Source organism: Xyrauchen texanus, chromosome 19 (genome assembly GCF_025860055.1).
Source record: "Xyrauchen texanus isolate HMW12.3.18 chromosome 19, RBS_HiC_50CHRs, whole genome shotgun sequence".
NCBI lineage: Eukaryota > Metazoa > Chordata > Actinopteri > Cypriniformes > Catostomidae > Xyrauchen > Xyrauchen texanus.
This window is the reverse complement of record NC_068294.1, coordinates 10958479-10976696: the sequence shown is the minus strand read 5'-3', so window position 1 is coordinate 10976696 and position 18218 is coordinate 10958479. Positions and strand designations below refer to the sequence as shown.

The 18218-nt window shown below is 42.7% G+C and overlaps 1 protein-coding gene across 1 annotated transcript in view; it reads right to left on the bottom strand.

The window, feature by feature from the left end:
• Window positions 1-15139, bottom strand: part of unc5a (unc-5 netrin receptor A) — a 323606-nt gene extending 308467 nt beyond the window's left edge. The window contains exon 1 of the mRNA XM_052149893.1: window positions 15049-15139. Within this exon, the coding sequence (XP_052005853.1) occupies window positions 15049-15139 (91 nt within the window). The remainder of the gene's footprint in view (window positions 1-15048) is intronic.
• Window positions 15140-18218: the final 3079 nt, after the last annotated feature.

Here is an 18218-nt window from a genome sequence, read left to right as displayed (position 1 = left end):
TATATATATATATTTCAATTATATCAATTTCTTGACTGGCTTTATACACATTCTCCAAATGATCAACCTCCAACTCCTTCCAAATGGAATAAAATCAAAGTTCACAAATATATCCCAATCACGTCCAATATCAATATCTCGTTGTGACCCAAAAAGCTTTTTGCTTTTAGGATTCAACATACCAGACTTCTAAATTGTGGCAAGCAGTGGGGGCGTGGCCGAGCGATGAGGAGGGACAATGATCGCAATCAGCCGGGAGAGGGGTAAAGAGAAGCTGGAGCTGCTGTTCGAGAGAGAGAGAGAGAGAGAGAGAGAGAGAGAGAGAGATGCACAAAGCCTGTCTGTGTGTCTTCATGTTTATATAGCTGGCTGAAAAGCAGTGCATATTTTAATTTATTGCTGATAGGCAACGTTTTATACACTGTAAAGTGTTCATTAAATGTCTTACATTGATTGTTCACCCAGCTCCTGCTTCCTCCTTAAGAAAGGCAGAGGTCTACCAAATTAATATTAAAGCATGTTTGCCTTCATAACGAATCGGTTACCTTACGTAACCTCGGTTCTCTCTAGAAGAGGGAACGAGTATTGCGTAAGCTAGCTTACGCTACAGGAAAGATTCATCTTTTCGGAGATATTGAAGCCAAAAAATTATCCTTAATTTTGTATCCATTGTCAACGCAGTGCAGCAACTGCATACCTTGAGCGGGCTAGCTAGCGAGCTCATAGGTTGCTCTGCGGCAACTGCTGCAGCCTATAGACGAACTTGAGTGAACTTAGCGTCCAATGACAGCGCCGCTGTCACTGTATCAAAGCCCGCCAAAATGGGCGTGGCTAGAGTGCATATAAGCGTAAGTTCAGTAGGCTGGAACCCTGGTTTTCATTGAATGAAGCTGAAAATCGCTGCGTGGCGCGAGCATGGCCGGCTATGCAATACTTGTTCCTCTTCTAGAGAGAACCGAGGTTACATAAGGTAACCGATTCGTTCTCTTACGAGAGGTTCTCTCAGATATGTAAGCTAGCTTACGCTACGGGAACCCATTGTCAACGCCGTGCACACCAAGCATCCACTGCCTGAGCCCCGAGGGTGGGGGGGACCCGGGGGAGCCCTTGTGAGTGGGGGAATAACATTTGGCCGGCAAGAGTGCGGGCCAGTGTGTGTAATACATAAGCACATAGTGGGAAGGAAAAGACAGAGCGGCGGTGCCGGTCTGTGTGGAATGTGTCCCAATAGTGCAGCTCACCAGGGGAGCTGTAGCGTATTAAACCGCTAGTAGTTTCGCCTGCAGGGCGGGCACTTCCAGATTGTAAAATCTGACAAAGGTGGAGGGGGAAGCCCAGCCCGCTGCCACACATATGTCGTGAATGGAAATCCCGCTGGACCATGCCCACGAGGAGGCTATGCCTCTAGTGGAGTGAGCCCTAATGCAGGTCTTTTGACGCGTACGCGGCAGCAATAGCGTCCACTATCCATCTAGACAGTGTCTGTTTCGAGGCGGCGAAACCCTTGGTGCACCCTCCGAACGAAACGAAAAGCTGCTCAGAGCGTCTGAAAGAGGCGGAGCGCACAGTATACAATCTCAGTGCTCTGACTGGGCAAAGGAGATTGGCGTCGCGTTCAGCTATCGGATGCTGGCAGCGCCGATAGGGAAATGATTTGTGCTCTGAAAGGAGTACCGATCACCTTGGGGACATAGCCGTGTCTAGGCTTTAAAATGACCTTGGAGTCACTTGGTCCAAACTCAAGATACGCAGCGCTGACAGACAGCGCGTGAAGATCTCCCACACGTTTAACTGATGACAGGGCAATCAGAAAAATGGTTTTGAGTGAAAGGTTTTTCAAATCCACGGATTGAAGCGGTTCGAAAGGAGGGGGGGCTTTCATAGCTTCGAGAACTACGGAAAGATCCATCCATGTCTGATTCTCCCAGCGCGGGGCTATGAGGAGCACTGAGTGACGCGTTTCCCTGATCCTCTGCATTACCTGTGGCAATAGCGAGACGGGAGGGAAGGCGTAAAGCGGGCGGTTGGGCCAGTCCTGGGCCAGCACGTCCTCGCTTTTCCAGAAAAATAATGGGCAGTGAGAGTTCTCTTCTGACGCAAAGAGGTCTATCTCTGCTCTGCCGAATATACTCCATAACTTCTGGACTGTTTGAGCGTGCAGGGACCATTCCCCTGGGGAAATATTGTCTCTGGACAGTCTGTCTGGGCCGCCGCTCAGGTGGCCTGGCACGTGCGTCGCCCTCAGCAAGCGCAGGTGGCACTGGGACCAACTCAGTATGCGTTTTGTCAGATGGAAGAGGTTCCTGGATCTGACACCGCCCTGACGGTTTAGATAGGATACCACAGATCTGTTGTCCGAACGGACCAGGACGTGGTGACCCTGAATGACCGGGAGGAAGCGCACGAGCGCGCACTTGACCGCTATCATTTCCAGACAATTTATGTGAAGGAGCTTTTCCTAAACTGACCATAGGCCAAAAAAAACGGAGAGCCCTCGCAGACCGCGCCCCAACCCGTGTTGGACGCGTCTGTCGAGATGACTTTTCGGCCACTCCCCACTCCCCGCTGATACCATTCGGCCACTGCCCAGGGCTGCAGAGCTGAGATACAGGTCTGAGTCACTCTGATCGGCTGGCGGCCCGTGGCCCAAGCCCGGCGAGACGCACGGGTGTTTAGCCATGCTGAAGCGGGCGCATGCACAGTAAGCCCAGCTGAAGTACTGCTGCGGCTGAGGCCATGTAACCTAGCATTCTCTGAAATTTTTTCAGAGGCGTGAGGCGGTTCATCTGAAAGGACGCGGCTAGTCGCTGAACACGGCGCGACGCTGTGTAGATAAGCTGAGCCGCCATCGCCATGGAGTCTAGTTCTATTCCAAGGAAGGAAATTGCCTGACTGGGCTGTAGTGAGCTCTTGGTCCAATTGACTGCAAGACCCAAACTGTTCAGATGACTGAGGAGAACTGTCCTGTGAGACAGAAGCTCCGTATGTGACTGTGCCAAAATCAGCCAATCGTCCAAATAGTTCAGAATTCGCAAGCCCTGACTCCGCGAGGGGTGCGAAGCCGCGATCCATGCACTTCGTGAAAGTACGGGTGCTAAAGACAGGCCGAACGGAAGGACGGTGTATTGATAAACCTGGCCGCCGGCTGAATCTCAAGAATGGCCTGTGACGGGATTTATCTGAATCTGAAAGTAGGCATCTTTCAGATCGAGAGAAATAAACCAGTCCCCCTGGCGCGCATGCGCGAGGAGTTTCCTGATTGTAAGCATTTTGAACGGTCTTTTTGCGAGCACCTTGTTCAAAACCCTGAGATCTAATATTGGTCTGAGGCCGCCGTCTTACTTGGGGACAAGAAAATAATGGCTGTAAAACCCCGACTCGCTCAGAGAAGGTGGCACTCTCTCTATGGCCCTTTTGCACAGAAGGTTTGCTATTTCTGAACGAAGCATGCAGGCTGCTTCCGTGTTCACAGTAGTTTCGAGCCGCGCTCTGAAGCGGGGAGGGTGGCGATCGAACTGTAGCAAATAGCCCTGTTTTATTGTGCTTAACACCCATTTGGATATCCCTGGGATAGCTTTCCACGCTTTGAAGCGTAACGCTAGAGGGTGAATGGCCAAGTCGCCCTGATTGCCGCACACAGCGAGCTGAACAGAATGTGTGAGCGCGCTTACTGTGCTTATGCATGACTGATCGCAGACAGCAGGGACAGGCTGTTCTGTGAGTGACTTCCCGATTGAGGTGGATGGGGAAAAAGTCACATCTGTGAAGTGATGCGCGAGCATAGTCACGGGCATGGGACTTACATACAGAGAGGTGTTTGCTGGCCGTGTGACAGAGCGGGCAGAGAAGGGGCGCGCGCACGGATTCGTGGGCGCGTTTATTGACTCTAACACTCGAGCTGGCTGTTATGTGAGTGGGCTCTGATAGGGGCACGGGAAGTGTAATGCTTGTGTGTAGGGGTGAGCACTGGATTGTGGGCACATTTTCTACACATAAGGCATGTTTGCTTTTCACAAAATTTCTTTTGTTCGCCGTGAAAATGGCATTTGAGTGCAGGCAAGCGGGCAGTATCACCGGCTTGTTGGCTGCTGAATCCACCACTGCAGTAGACTGAGAGAAGGGGACTGACAGGGGGCGAAGCTTTGATGGTGGTCCGGCCGTGGCGGGGACTGAGCCGTCGTTTCCTTAACAAAGCTAGGAGGACTTCGGTTGCTCAGGTTTCAGCGCAATCTTAGGCCGAGGCCCGCAGGGGGTGGCGGTCTGCGGCGGCTGTCTGAGCGCGTTCTAGGGCGGCCGCCCTGTCGACGCTGAGAAGTCTGGCTTTGCTGAGCTGGGCGCTGTGAAGAGGCTCGTGCAGGAGGCTGGTCACGTGGGCGGCCTGCAGAGGAGCTAGCGCGACGAGGCAGGAAGAGATTCATGGCTTGGGTGGCTTTCTGGACTTCCAAGAAACAGTCAACAATGCCACTCACCGTGGAACCGAAGAGACCGACGGAGAGAGCGGTGCGTTGAGGAACGTGGAGTGCTCAGCTTCTCCCATATCGGCTAGTGTTAGCCATAGGTGTCTCTCGGTCACAGTCAGCATGGCCATGCACTTCCCTAGGGCTTGAGCTGCAGCTTTGGTGGCGCGAAGGGCGAGATCCGTCGCGCTCCTTAGATCTGAAACAGCCTCTGGGTGCCTGCCTTTCTCATCCCATTCTCAGAGAAGGTCCGCTTGGAGGATCTGTAAAACGGCCATGGAATGCAGAGCAGATGCGGCTTGGCCGGCGGCGGCATAGGCGCAGCCAACACAGGCGGAAGTAGTTCTGCAGGCCTTAGACGGGAGCACTGGCTTAGACCGCCATCTCGCGGAGGGCGGGCAAAGGTGTGCTGCTACCGAATCCTCGACTGGGGGGATGGAAGAGTAGCCCCTCTCGGTGGCGCCGTCCACCAGAGCAAGAGAGGTGGAGACGTGGGATCGGTTCCTGGCCGAGAGAGGCGCGTTCCACGATTTAGAGAGCTTGGCGTGGAGTACCGGCAGGAAGGGCGCGGCCCGGGCTCTGAAAAAAGCAGCTGTCGAGTCTGTTGGGAGCCTGCTCAGAGGGCGGTGACCACTCGAGCTCGAGGCGGTCGACGGCCTGTGTGAGGAGGCGCGTTAGTTCTTCCTAGACTCCGGCGCGGGTCCTGCTGGATTCCTGGGCCGAGGAGGAGGCTTGGGAGCCTGACCACTCCTCGCTGTCCGAAGCCATGATGGAACAGCAGCCCTTATCCTCCGCCTCGCCATCAGAGATGGCAACAGTGCGGCTGCTCGGCGGCAACTGCGCGTCCCGGGAGGGCGGGGAGGGTGAAAGCGAGGCTCGAGGGAGAGGCTCCGGCGAGGTAGTCGCTTCTAACACCGGTTCCGCAGCCTTTGAAGCGGCGCTTCTTTCTGCGCTGGCGAAACGAAAGCGTGCACGGCGGCTTCGGTTTTGAGTGCTTAAAGTCGAGCCCGCGAGGGTCGACATCGAAGCTCCTCGCAGAGGTCGCATCCGCCAGTCAGCGGGGCGAGCTCTGCATGTTCCAGTCCCAGGCAGAGAGCGCAGATGAGGTGGCGGTCTCCGGCGCTGAGAGGGGCGCAGCATGAGGCGCAGGTGGTGCGAGGCATCTTAAAAAGACGCCGTTGCTCTTTTGTGAAGTTCGCTGAGGAACTTGCTTGCTCTAAAAGGATACGTCGCCGGATGGCGTAGCTCGCAGGATGGCTGAAGGTGGCGAAGACGGCCGGCTTCTTCGAAGCTGTCCAAGCTTGCTAGATGCCCCTCGAATGGCGACGCGGCTTCTGCAGTTCAGAGATGCGAAGAGCTTCGCTGAATAGATGAAAATCAGGGTTCCAGCCTACGAACTTACGCTTATATGCACTCTAGCCACGCCCATTTTGGCAGGCTTTGATACAGTGACGGCGCGGGCGCCTGTCATTGGACGCAAGTTCACTCAAGTTCGTCTATAGGCTGCAGCAGTTGTCGCAGAGCAACCTATGAGCTCGCTAGCTAGCCCGCTCAAGGTATGCAGTTGCTGCACTGCGTTGACAATGGATACAAAATTAAGGATAATTTTTTGGCTTCAATATCTCAGAAAAGATGAATCTTTCCCGTAGCGTAAGCTAGCTTACGCAATACGAGAGAACCTCTCGTAAGAGAACTATAACCAAGCAAATTCTGAATTGAGGTTATCCAAAAACTGCAAACACAATTTTGTACTTCGATCTTAAAGAACATGAGGGTCAACCCCTCAAACCTCAAGCAGAAGCCCGTACGGACGGAATATGATAGAGGGAAGAGCTGAACACGTTTCATTAGCCTTGAAGTGGACAAAATATCAATAAGATGCACTGTCATTTCATTTGATACTGGTTTAAATTAAGTAGATCAAAAGAAAGATCCGCCCTAGTTGTATTACAGGCTGGCTGAGCATTCAATCTACGTGATGCTAGTTGTCAAGATAACGTTCCCTCGTGGGAGCCCTCTGGAAGTCTTGTGCTGCATTTCCTTGCAAACAAATAACAACGCTCTGGAAGCAACTTGGGCAAACTTAAAGGCTACAAAAGGACCCAGAGGATTTGCATAAAAGGCAGGGATTGAGCACCTCTGGGTTTAATTCTACACTGCCTTTGATTGATGGCCAATTAAACAGTTAGAGTGTTATTGATCACTCAAGAATGGAGAGCATCCCAAAACAACCTTAAATATGCTGGGTGATGATCCACAGATGGGCTGAGAGCAAGTGGAGTGCCACAGCAAATTTTTCATGTTAATGTTTTCCGTTTCCACTAAACAAACCCTATGGAGTAATAACAGTTGGAAAAAATTACCCCACACTTTTGTAGCATTAGTATTGTGGGATAAGGCAAAGTGCTTCAAGTCTATTGAGTATTCAAGCAGATGGTTCATCATTGAAGCAGACAGATCTTACTTAGATCTCACAGTCTGCGAGTCAAGCCAAAAGCACCTCGGGAAATGCACTCTTATCTTTTCGGGGAAGGGCATTCATCCAAGGCTTACATAGACACCAGTGCTCACGATGTGCTGAGAAGCAGTGTCTACACAATAAATGCATCTGGACTCAAGGTCAACAGCACTCCACCATTCTCTGGCCACTGACAGCACCTCTGGGAAGAAGAATGTGATTAGTCTCTCTGGTGACAGCACTGATCTTGGGGTCCTCATGCTGACTGTGTCTTTTCTGAAGGGCGTCACCCAAACCCTCAAAGTAAGGAACAGGTGATGGGAGTTCTGAATGAGGCTAAACCAAGAGGTCTGGTTTGGTTGATTAGCATAGGCCAGTTAGTCCCTTCTGGTAAAATGTCATTACTATACCATCTGGTCCCAAAAAGCATCATTCTCTATTGATGGCCACTCAAAATCTTTAAAATTTGTGTGATAATATGCTATCTATTATTAAGAACAACATTGATATTGATAATATTACTGATAGTTTGTAGGTTCTGCATTTTTATGCGATACCTTGTTTCAAATCACTGAAAATTAACTGATAAACAATTTCGATAGTTGTTATTTGTAGATACTGTTTTTTTGGCCGATACATTGGTGCATCTCTCGGCAAAAATAGTTGTGCATCTCTAGTCAAATGTAATTGTGCAAACTGACCTTTTTTTTTTTTTTTTTTTCCCCAAGCAGCATTTAAGTAGCAACTATTTAATTGTAATATAGTGGATATTTTACTGGTTATTTGGAGGGTTTTTCTTAGAAGTGTGAAGGGCTAGAGAAGAGCTTGGGACTGTGCATGTTCTTGTGATACCATCAGCATCCTGCATACATTTTCCTGCAGCTCCAGAGCAATAGTTAGTCACATGGTGTTTGCGGCTTATGTGTTCCAAAAATAAAATAAACAATTGCTTCCAGAACTGAATGCCCATAAGCAAAGATGACAGTTTTCAAATCACACACTTCCGGGTTGTTCTGCACCAGCTGAGGAACTGCCGGTAAGTTGAATGGGAATCGGAAATCACTATGAGCTAAATGGCATAAAAACCCAGCTCCACCCCGATTTCAGTGGGCTAGGAATTCATAACCGAAGTAAAAGGGCACATATCCACCAAATTTTATGTACTCTGATAGGAGACATTCCCCAACCCCAAAGGTTAGTGTCACACTTTCTCATGTTCTCTCTCTCTCTCTCTCTCTCTCTCTCTCTCTCTCTCTCACCTATCCTTCTCTATTTGCATTTGACACTTATGGAGAAGACATAGAGCACCATGAGATAAGAAAAGAGCACATTTGTCATCAAATGGAGCATGCTTATGGATTATGGAAAGCCAGCTGCTGTTGATTTACACTGTTTGCCTGTTCCTCATCTCGGTTACACTATTTCACGCCTCTCCATTCATCAAACTCAAATACGGCTATATATATATATATATATATATATATATATATATATATATATATATATATATATTTATATTTATTTATTCATTTATTTATTAGAGCTGTCGATTTAACATTAATTCAGTGCGATTAATTATATTTAAAAAATTGCACAATTAATCATGTCCTCGGACCATAATAAGACCATATATGTGTGTGTGTGTGTGTGTGTGTGTGTGTGTGTGTGTGTGTGTGTGTGTGTGTGTGTGTGTGTGTGTGTGTGTGTGTGTGTGTGTGTGTGTGTGCAAACTGCATTAGTGGGAGAAAATTTACCTTGTATTCCTAAAAAACATAAGATTATTCTGATAAAGCAAAGCACACATTGTCAAGAAAAACGACAATGTGTGAAGCATATTTAATCACATTCTGCTTCCAAGCACTTGCTGGAACTCCAAATAGCTCTGCACTCAGACATTAATCTGTTAATCTCTTCATTTGTTTTCTCTGAAACTGTCCATCGCTTGCTTTCAGTTCTTATACATCATGAGAATTCATTGGTTAGTATCAAGTGCCAGAAATGAAAGAACGCACAGTGGCAAAAGTCCTCTCTTTACATGCATCTGATTTTATATCTTGCAAGTGGAGGGGTGAAAAATATTTGATCCTTCTTTCATTTTAAATGAACACTGCCATGTAAAACACCCTACAAATTCAGTAAATCATTTGGATTTAAAGAAGCAGATACTTAAGAGACTATTACTGGATCATTTTTGGAGTGATTAATATGTTTCAGCAGGCAACAATTCTTTTAACCATAACTGATGCAGTGTGTAGCTTCTCATTTCTTAAACAACCATGTCGGAAGACGTATCCCGTGGTCGTGGAAAAGATGTTACTGTGTTTCAGAAGGGGCAAATTATTGGCCTGCATCAAGCAAAGAAAACAACTAAGGAAATTGCTGAAATCACTGGAATTGAATTACGAACTGTCCAACACATTATTAAAACCTGGAAGGAAAGTGGTGAACTGTCAGCTTTGCAGAAGGAATGCGGTCGGGAATAATCTTGAATGATCGTAATCGTTGATCACTAAAACGCTTTAAGTCACATCGCAAAAAACTGACACTAGAACACACTTTAATAGTGAAAGTAAGAGCATTTCCACACGCACAATGTGACAAGTACTTACAGGATTGGGACTAAACAATTGTGTGGCCACAAAAAAGCCACTAGTTGGGAAAAAAACAACTTCAATTTGCAACGGACAGGGCTCCATATTGCGACTAAAATTTGCGACCAAAAATTATTTATTGTGACCATTTAAAATCTAGTCGCCATTGGCGACAGTCTGGTTGTGTGTGTTCATATGCGGTTTTGTCAGATATCATCTTGTAAGTTTATTAGAATGCGCACAACCAATGTCTGGCACTGCTTTTCTGTTTCTGACGTGCTCGCTGCACTGCAAGCAACAACAAACCCAGCACGAGAGAGTCGTGAACAAATGGCTCTTTTGAACTGGATCTTTTTCATGAATCACCTGAAAAGCACTGAGGTTTTGAACTCAGGAGCTCAGGTTAACAGTCTGAATCAGATTCACTTTCTCACCGAATCAGCTGTCATGGGAGCTCACAACTGGGAGCACAGACATTTCAAAATAAGAGTCCCATGTATATTTTGGGCAGTAAAGAAAGACTAAGGCAATATTTTAAAACTATTTAAATATACAGCTTTTGACATTTAGGACAATTGGACAATTGAGGTACTTTGTACACACCTATTACACAAGGTGCAAACATTCATTTATGCTAAAGAAGACAACACACTACAATATGCATACTATATGTAATTATCTGTAATGTAAATTCTGAAGAGCAGTATTATTTATATCAATTATGAAAGTGTTGTGAACATTTATGAGACAAAATGATCTTCTCAACTACAGTATATATACTATTTATTAAACGTTCGATGAATGGGTTATCAGCTGACTTCTTTTTTGGCTTTCTGTCTTGTTAATAAACAGCAATCTAAAATCGAGAAAATCTGTGATTTGGCTACTAAAAACAGCCATTTGGCCCCTTAATGTTTCAATTTAGGAGCCAATAGCTCCCAAGTCATTTTTTTTAGTCTGGAGACCTGTCGAAAGCAAAAAGATTGGACTGTGGAGCAATGGAAAAAGGTTATCTGGTCTGATTAGTCCAGATGTACCCTATCCAAAGCGATGGGTGCGTCAGTGTAAGAAGGGAACCACATTAAGCGTTGCACCCATCATGCATAGTGCCCACTGTACAAGCCTCTGGAGGCAGTGTTATAATCTGGGGTTGCTTCAATTGGTCAGGTCTCATCTGACTACCTGAATGTACTGAATGACCAGATTATCCCATCAATGGATTTTTTTCTTCCCTGACGGCACAGGCATATTCCAGGATGACAATTTCAAGATTCATCGGGCTCAAATTGTGAAAGAGTGGTTCAGGAAGCATGAGGAATCATTTTCACACATGAATTGCCGCCACAGAGCCCTGACCTTAACACCATCAAAAGTCTTTGGGAAGTGCTGGAGAAGACTTTACAGAGTGGTTCGACTCTCCCATCATTAATTCAAGATCTCGACCAAAAATGTATGCAACTCTGGATGGATGTAAATGTTGTGACATTGCATAAGGTTTTTGAAACAATGCCATGACGAATGCACGCCATAATGAAAGATAAAGGCTGTCCAACAAAATATTAGAATATGCAATTATTTGTTTTTGATCAGGCAGTGTACTATTGATGGAATATTGTGAGAAAAGGATCACAATATAGTCATATGAGTGTAGCGACACAGCATTACTATACGCCTATAATGATAATCTTTAGTTAAGGGACTAAGCCTAATGTTCAACATTAAAAATTTATGTTAAAATACGTTCCCTTTAACATTTTTTCTCTCATAGACCCAATGGACATAGTAATGATGAGAATACTAAAACATTGGCCTCATCCAAATTTCAATAATCCAAATGACGACTGTAAAATCACGTCTCTTAGGAGTCTTTATAAGCAGCTTAACCACGAGAAAGCTTTGGAGTTTCCATGCACCCCAATGTCCAACCCTTTCAGTGTATAACCAAGCACACTCACCCCAGTGCCAAAAATCTCTGTAACAAGTCCACCACAAACTCAAACCACAAAAAACCCTTCCTACTTCCTCTCTCACAAGCACAAAACAAAAACAGACAACACTTTATATCTCTGCTTTCCCAAAGAATTTGGAACAATCAGGAACCATACTACTGCAGGGTTGTGATGTGGACCATTGCACGACAACATTGTCACAATCAGTAAGCAGGAACGACTGAAAGCGAACTCATCCAATGGGGTTCAAAAGTTCACTTTTAAACTGCTTCTGTTTTGTTTTGGTGTTTTTTTTTCCCCTGACAAATTATATTATCAGCATAGCAATAAGTGAAAAGTTGAAATGAAAATAATCATGAACTGCGCTTGTGTGCTTCAATCAAAGCAAGTAATGCTGAACTTTTGTACAAATGAGTTAACAAATTTGCTTTTGATTTGTGACCTAAAAATAGTGTTTAATCTTAAATACAACCAATTAATTTTAAATCGTAAGGTTTGTTTGGTTTTACATTTTTTAAACCCTAAAGTCTTTGTTTATTTCCAGGTTTAGAATGGATTTTCAATGTGGTCTCAGTTTTCTGAACCCCAGACATGGGAAAACGCATAGTCTGTAGTCTATAAAAAAAACACTCAATCCACCCTTACAACACACACTGGCAAATACAATGTGCTGATTCCTTTTGTCTACACACTGATGAAAAACCTCCCTTTGGCTCAGCTGTAGCTGATCTCCCTGAAGGCACCACATTGTTCAGGGAAGAGCTGCGTTCTGTCTCGTGCGCTCTCTCTGATGAAGACTGACAGGCCGACCTTTATTTTTGACCGGATTATGTTTCTAGGAAAAGGCATGTTGGCTTTTATAAAGGAAAATGCACCGTCAGCCTGTTTCTCCCTTCCGAGAGCACCTTGTGTGATCTCTTATGATCTTAAGATTAACAATGTCTGCGAGAGCACATGGTTTTATAATTTCCCCTTATCCAATTTAAATTTCCTCATCTTTAATAGTCTAGAGCATGAGAAAGTTCCCATCTGATCTTTTCCATTTTTATTGTAAGCAATGCTAGATAAGTGTCCTTGACAGATGAAACTGAGCATATGAAGATGGTGAGAATTCAAGGCTGGAGACATTTTTCACAACGACCCGCAATCTGCAAAAAATAAAATAATAAAAAAAATAAAAAATTGCTGCATTTAAATGAATGTTAGGAAAGCCTTGTAGGCCTAAATGCCACCATTTTTCTTGTCTCTCCATTTGAATTATGATTCCCCTGGGGCATGACTGTTTATTTCATCTTAATGTACGTGAAATCCAACTCTAATTAATGCACAGGAAAATGCCCTTTTAATTCAGTTTGCTAATACATGTGAAATGTCCTAGAGCTAGATTGGTAATTACACAACTTTTAACAAGTTAGCCCTCTGTCCACAGTGGAAAGGGAGCAGAATAATGTAAGCCAAGTGTGAAATTCTGACAGTGCTCTGAGGATACTCATCAACGCTTCCCAGCTGGGCACCATGGTGATGATTACTCGAACACCTCCAGGAACACAACCCAACTTTCCCACAGTCATGTTTCCCACAGCCAAGACCTCCAATACCTTTCTTACTCTCTTGACACAATATGCAAATACAGATACGGCAAACCTAATCCAGTCAAAGCAAACAATGTGGGTTGCACTATGTGACTGTAATTTTGCAATCACGCATGTCCAGGCAATGAGAACAAGTGTAATTATGCTATTCTAACCACAAATAATCTCTCTCTCTTTAAATATATTGCTTAAAGGCAGTTTAGTACACAAAGTAAACATAATAATCTAATGCTTTAAAAGACAGCTCTGTAAACAAAGGTTTACAATACATACGCTAGGGGTTGAACAGAAAAGCGTGGGGGCATGAGGGGGTCCACAAATGTATTTCTTTCTTTCTTTATTTATTTTTTTAAATGTAGTCAAATTTGACAAAGACGAATTTAATATCACAGGTTAAGAGTTTAACACATTATTTCTAAATGCAGTTCAAATAATTACTGTTTCATACAGCTTTCGAAATACTGGAAATCATGAGATTAACCTTGATCATTTCATTCTATCTATGCCAATAACATCCCTCTATTTCTATGGTCTATCTATTAGTGCATGGGTGGAAAAAAGATTCGCTCTCTATTATTTACAATGTAAACATTTTCCAGACAACATTTTAATGTAATTGGCCTTGGCTTCAGTACAATAACTATATAAAAGCCAATTATTGTATTTTGCCATAATATCGCACTATTTTTCTAACACGGTGGAAATGGGCATTATTTACACATGTAGACATATTCAGTATAGCTGCCTTCATATTTTAGAAAGATGGTCCCTCACAAGGGGTTCATCATGCTTGGGGGTCCTTGGCATCAAAAAGTTTGAAAACCCCTGCGTTACACAATTTCTCCCATTATAAAAATGCCACGAAGCCATATTTAAATGAATGCCAAGACAATGCATTTAACAGCACAGAAGCTGGCCATTTTGGGATTGCTTTAGCCTTTTAGTTAAGGAAGCTTGAACCCCTGTTATAAAGCATGCAGCTGCACTAAGAATGTCTCATAGCTACTGGTCTGGAATTGAAAATAATTCTATTTAATAATGTGTTAATTATGAAATCATAGGTGAAATCAATAAGAAGGACTATATTAATTAATGAGAAAATTAAATCCCAGTAAATCTGTACTTCTTTTATAAGGCTTTTGGTGGCCAAGAGAAGTGCAAGACGTGAGAAGGAAGGAGATCACGACTGTTTCAGTACACACACGTTCCCTCTTTTTCATTGAGATGACCACGACTGCTTATTTTACTTTCTCTTATCAGCATACGACCAATGTTGTGTCCAATGGTCGGAAAAGCTCACTTCGTACAGCTGTCAAAAACACTGCCAGTAGAGCAGGACAGAATGAATGTCAGCGCGTGGAAATGTGCATGCATCGTAGTTCATTAAAGCTGACGTTCACATTCCCTCGCGCTGCACTAGAAATGCCGCGCGAGATTCAGTGTGCGATATGCAAGCATATTAGGTTGTTTTAAACTGATGATGAACATTTCTGATCCTTATAAATGTAATGTAGCCTTGTTTTATATATAATCATGTTTATATTTGCGCCGCAGCGTGTTGCGCGCCGTGAGAGTCTCGTGCTTGCAGAAATGTCATTCAAACTTACTGCACGTTCAAGTTCACAAATAGGTTCCTCATATTTGTGTCTGTAAATAAGCTAATTAAAAACACAAATTCAGCGCGTACTTAGTTTTTAAAATGAGAAAACATTTAACTGTCCCATCCTTCTATGTTGTGAAAATAAGCCACAACGTGCTCGCCGTGTTGCTGTGTGTAAGAACAGCAGCACTGGAAGATGTAGAGACAAAAGGTGCAAGATGGAACAAAAAAAATATATGGATAATATTCATTCCAACCAAATTACATATTTAAAAGCTCATGTGGGAAATGTTATTTAGTGAACGCACATCACAAAGAGAGTCTGCGGTATGTAAAATCAATTACTCATGGCTTTATCAGTCGAAGCTGAAAAGGATGCGTTAAAAATTCATTCAACTCACCGATGCAGGTAAATCCGAAGGAAAACAGGCAGATCCATATGAGTACAAGCCCGGATCTCCGGCGGACAAAGGGACCCAGGTGTAACGGCATCATGTCTTTATCACCTTGTCGTTCAAGTTTAAGTCTATAATATCAGCTGAAAGAGCTGCGTTGAGTATCAGCGTCTGTCTGTGTTTAGTTCTTGTAATAGTAAATGCGACGAGTGCGGCCAAGAAGCATTTATAAGTCCTCTTTCAACACATATCCCCTTCCTGTACCTTGGCCATTAGTGCGTCTTCGTTGCTCAGAAACAGCAGCGCATCACAGGTGTGGTAAATACAGATAGATCGTCTCTAATTTCTTCAGCTCACTAACCCCCCCCTCACAAACACACACTCCAGACGTGTGGAGAGAGAGAAAACGTCCTCACTTTCATTCGTCTTCTCACTCTCGGCTGCAAAATAATACTTGGTCCGCTAAAGATAATGGTGGGGATTGGCTTCAGCGCGCAAACATCTGCTGGTACAGCACTGCAGAAGTGAGGAGACGCGATGTATAGAGCTGTAGTTGAAGAAAACCCGGAGCGGAGCCCGGACCCTTGACTGGAATGGAGAGCAGGGAGCCGTGGAGACCACGATGCGTAAGTGAATAAAATTGCCTTTAGTTCTTTAGAAATATATCACGTCACATTATGTTTGTCGAGTTATATTTATATTATTTTTTATAAATAAACAAAACTATTTATAGACTGTTAATTCATAAATGAATGTAATTTATAAACAAATTAAATAAAATCTGTATAAATTATCTATCTATCTATCTATCTATCTATCTATCTATCTATCTATCTATCTATCTATCTATCTTTGTTTTCTATCTTTGTTTTTTTTTTTTTTTTTGTTATATACACAGTGTAAAAACAATCTGGCAGGTGTGGTTGCCAGAATAATTATGTAAATAATACAGTTAAAATGTAAACCACTATACAGAACAACCTGTACACTTTACAGTTTAAAATGGTTGTAATTTACACACTGGCACTGTAAAAAATAAAATAAAAATTCAGTTAATTTTACAGTAAAAAAAAAAATCATAAACATAATATCTGAAACTGTAAAAATCTGTTGTTTACTTTATAAGGTATTTGTTAATCACCATAGTAACTACAGAAGACTGCAAGATGACATGAAGTTCATCAGTAATGGCTCTTTCAGGAGCAATGACCAGTAAACATATAGAGACAGTGCTCAATGTCGCTCACACAAACACTAAACACATCATGGTAACACATATGAGATTTAGTAAACATAATGCAGTAAACATGAACTAAACTACATCAGCACAGAACGCCCCAGTGTACGTAACTGATATTAAAAATATGATGAAACATATCTATTCCCATAAAATATAATGAAATGTAATGAGTCACGCAGGGAATTGTGGGAACACCCGGTTACTGTTTTTTACTGTAATTTTAACAATAATTTACTGTAAAAAAGTACATGTACTCTCTTGTTCTTTTTACCATTAATTATACAGGAAAATCCTACTTTTTACATTTAATAATTTAATTTTTACATCATTTTATTGTAAAAACTACTGTATTGTCTTTTAATCAATTAATGTTTTATTTCTGTAGCATTTTTACAGTATATTATTGTTAAAATGACTGACATTTTTACAGAGCACATTACACAATACATATCTGTCTGTCTCTGTCTATTCGTCTGTCTGTCTGTCTGTCTGTCTCCGTCCGTCTGTTCAAATAATTTTTTGTTATATATGCATTACGCAATACACAATCTGTTTGTTATCTATCTATCTATCTATCTATCTATCTATCTATCTATCTATCTATCTATCTATCTATCTATCTATCTATCTATCTATCTATCTGTCTGTCTGTCTGTCTGTCTGTCTGTCTGTCTGTCTGTCTGACTGACTATTTGTTTGTCTGTGTCAGTTCAAAGTTACATTTCTTATGCATTATGCAAATCACATCTATCTGTCTGTCTGTCTATTTGTCTTTCATTGCTGTTACAGATACTATGGAAATGAAGGTTACAGGTTTTAATGTTCCTAGCACATCAAAAGGTTTTTATTTATGATTAAACTTGAAAATAGGATTAAAAATAGCTTTAAAGTTTCCCTTTAGTGGTATGTTAATGGTAACATTGTCAACAGCATGGCTTGATGAGGACGTGGTTGGTTGGTTTAGGTGGTTCAGAGGCAAAGTTGAGAGTTTAATACATGTTAGGTTAAATAGCTTACGTAAGCACAAAATGGGTTACATAAAATCTATTCATAAAATATTTGTGAGATAACCCTATATTTGCTTTATTTTATGACCCAAAAATTCTGCCTTACTCTCTGGTCAGTAGAGTAAGAGTGAGAAAGAGCAAAGTTCTGAGCAAAAGAGGTATCTGAAGTTTGATTATTGATCTCATGCTCCTTAATTGTAAAGAAAACTGTTATTGGGTGTTAACTTTGCAAACATACATCAAATTCCCACATATTTCTACAGATATGGGCTTTTTGAGTTTTGTAGGTTTAAAGATTTAGAGGCATTCACCAATATAACAGATCATACAGGCTGTGGAGCTGTAGACATTGATCAATAACAGCATGCTTTGCCAGCAGCTTGTTCCTTGAAATGTTTTGCATCTGTTCTGTTGATGTTTGAATCAAAGTAAAAGTTTCTCCAGACCAATGCATTTTTCAATACTTCTCAAGATAAAGCTCTCTGAATTGGCATTATTTATCTGCTCCCCAAAACAATTAGCTGTAAGGTATAAAGTAGTCAGCATGACTCTTAGTTTGTACTGGCTGTGTTTTCAATTTTCCCTGAACCCATGCTTAAGATGCCAAAATCAGAAATAGAGTCAATAAACAAAATGATATAATTACTTAAATATTGCACTCTATTTAAAAGACATGTTAACCCAATTAAATTGGAGAAACAACTAAAACTGAATGTGTAATTCTGTCTTTGTTTCTTATATTTATTTTTCTTTCTTGCAAACATCCAAAATGATCAAAGCAATTTTTAAATAAATTAGGATTAAGTGTGTAATTCTTCATGGGAACTTCACCCATTTCCTTGATGCTGTCTTTTGGAAGGTCTTTTACTTTCCATGATTTGATTAGCTCACCATTAAAATGGTGTGCTAAACAAATACAAAATGATTGA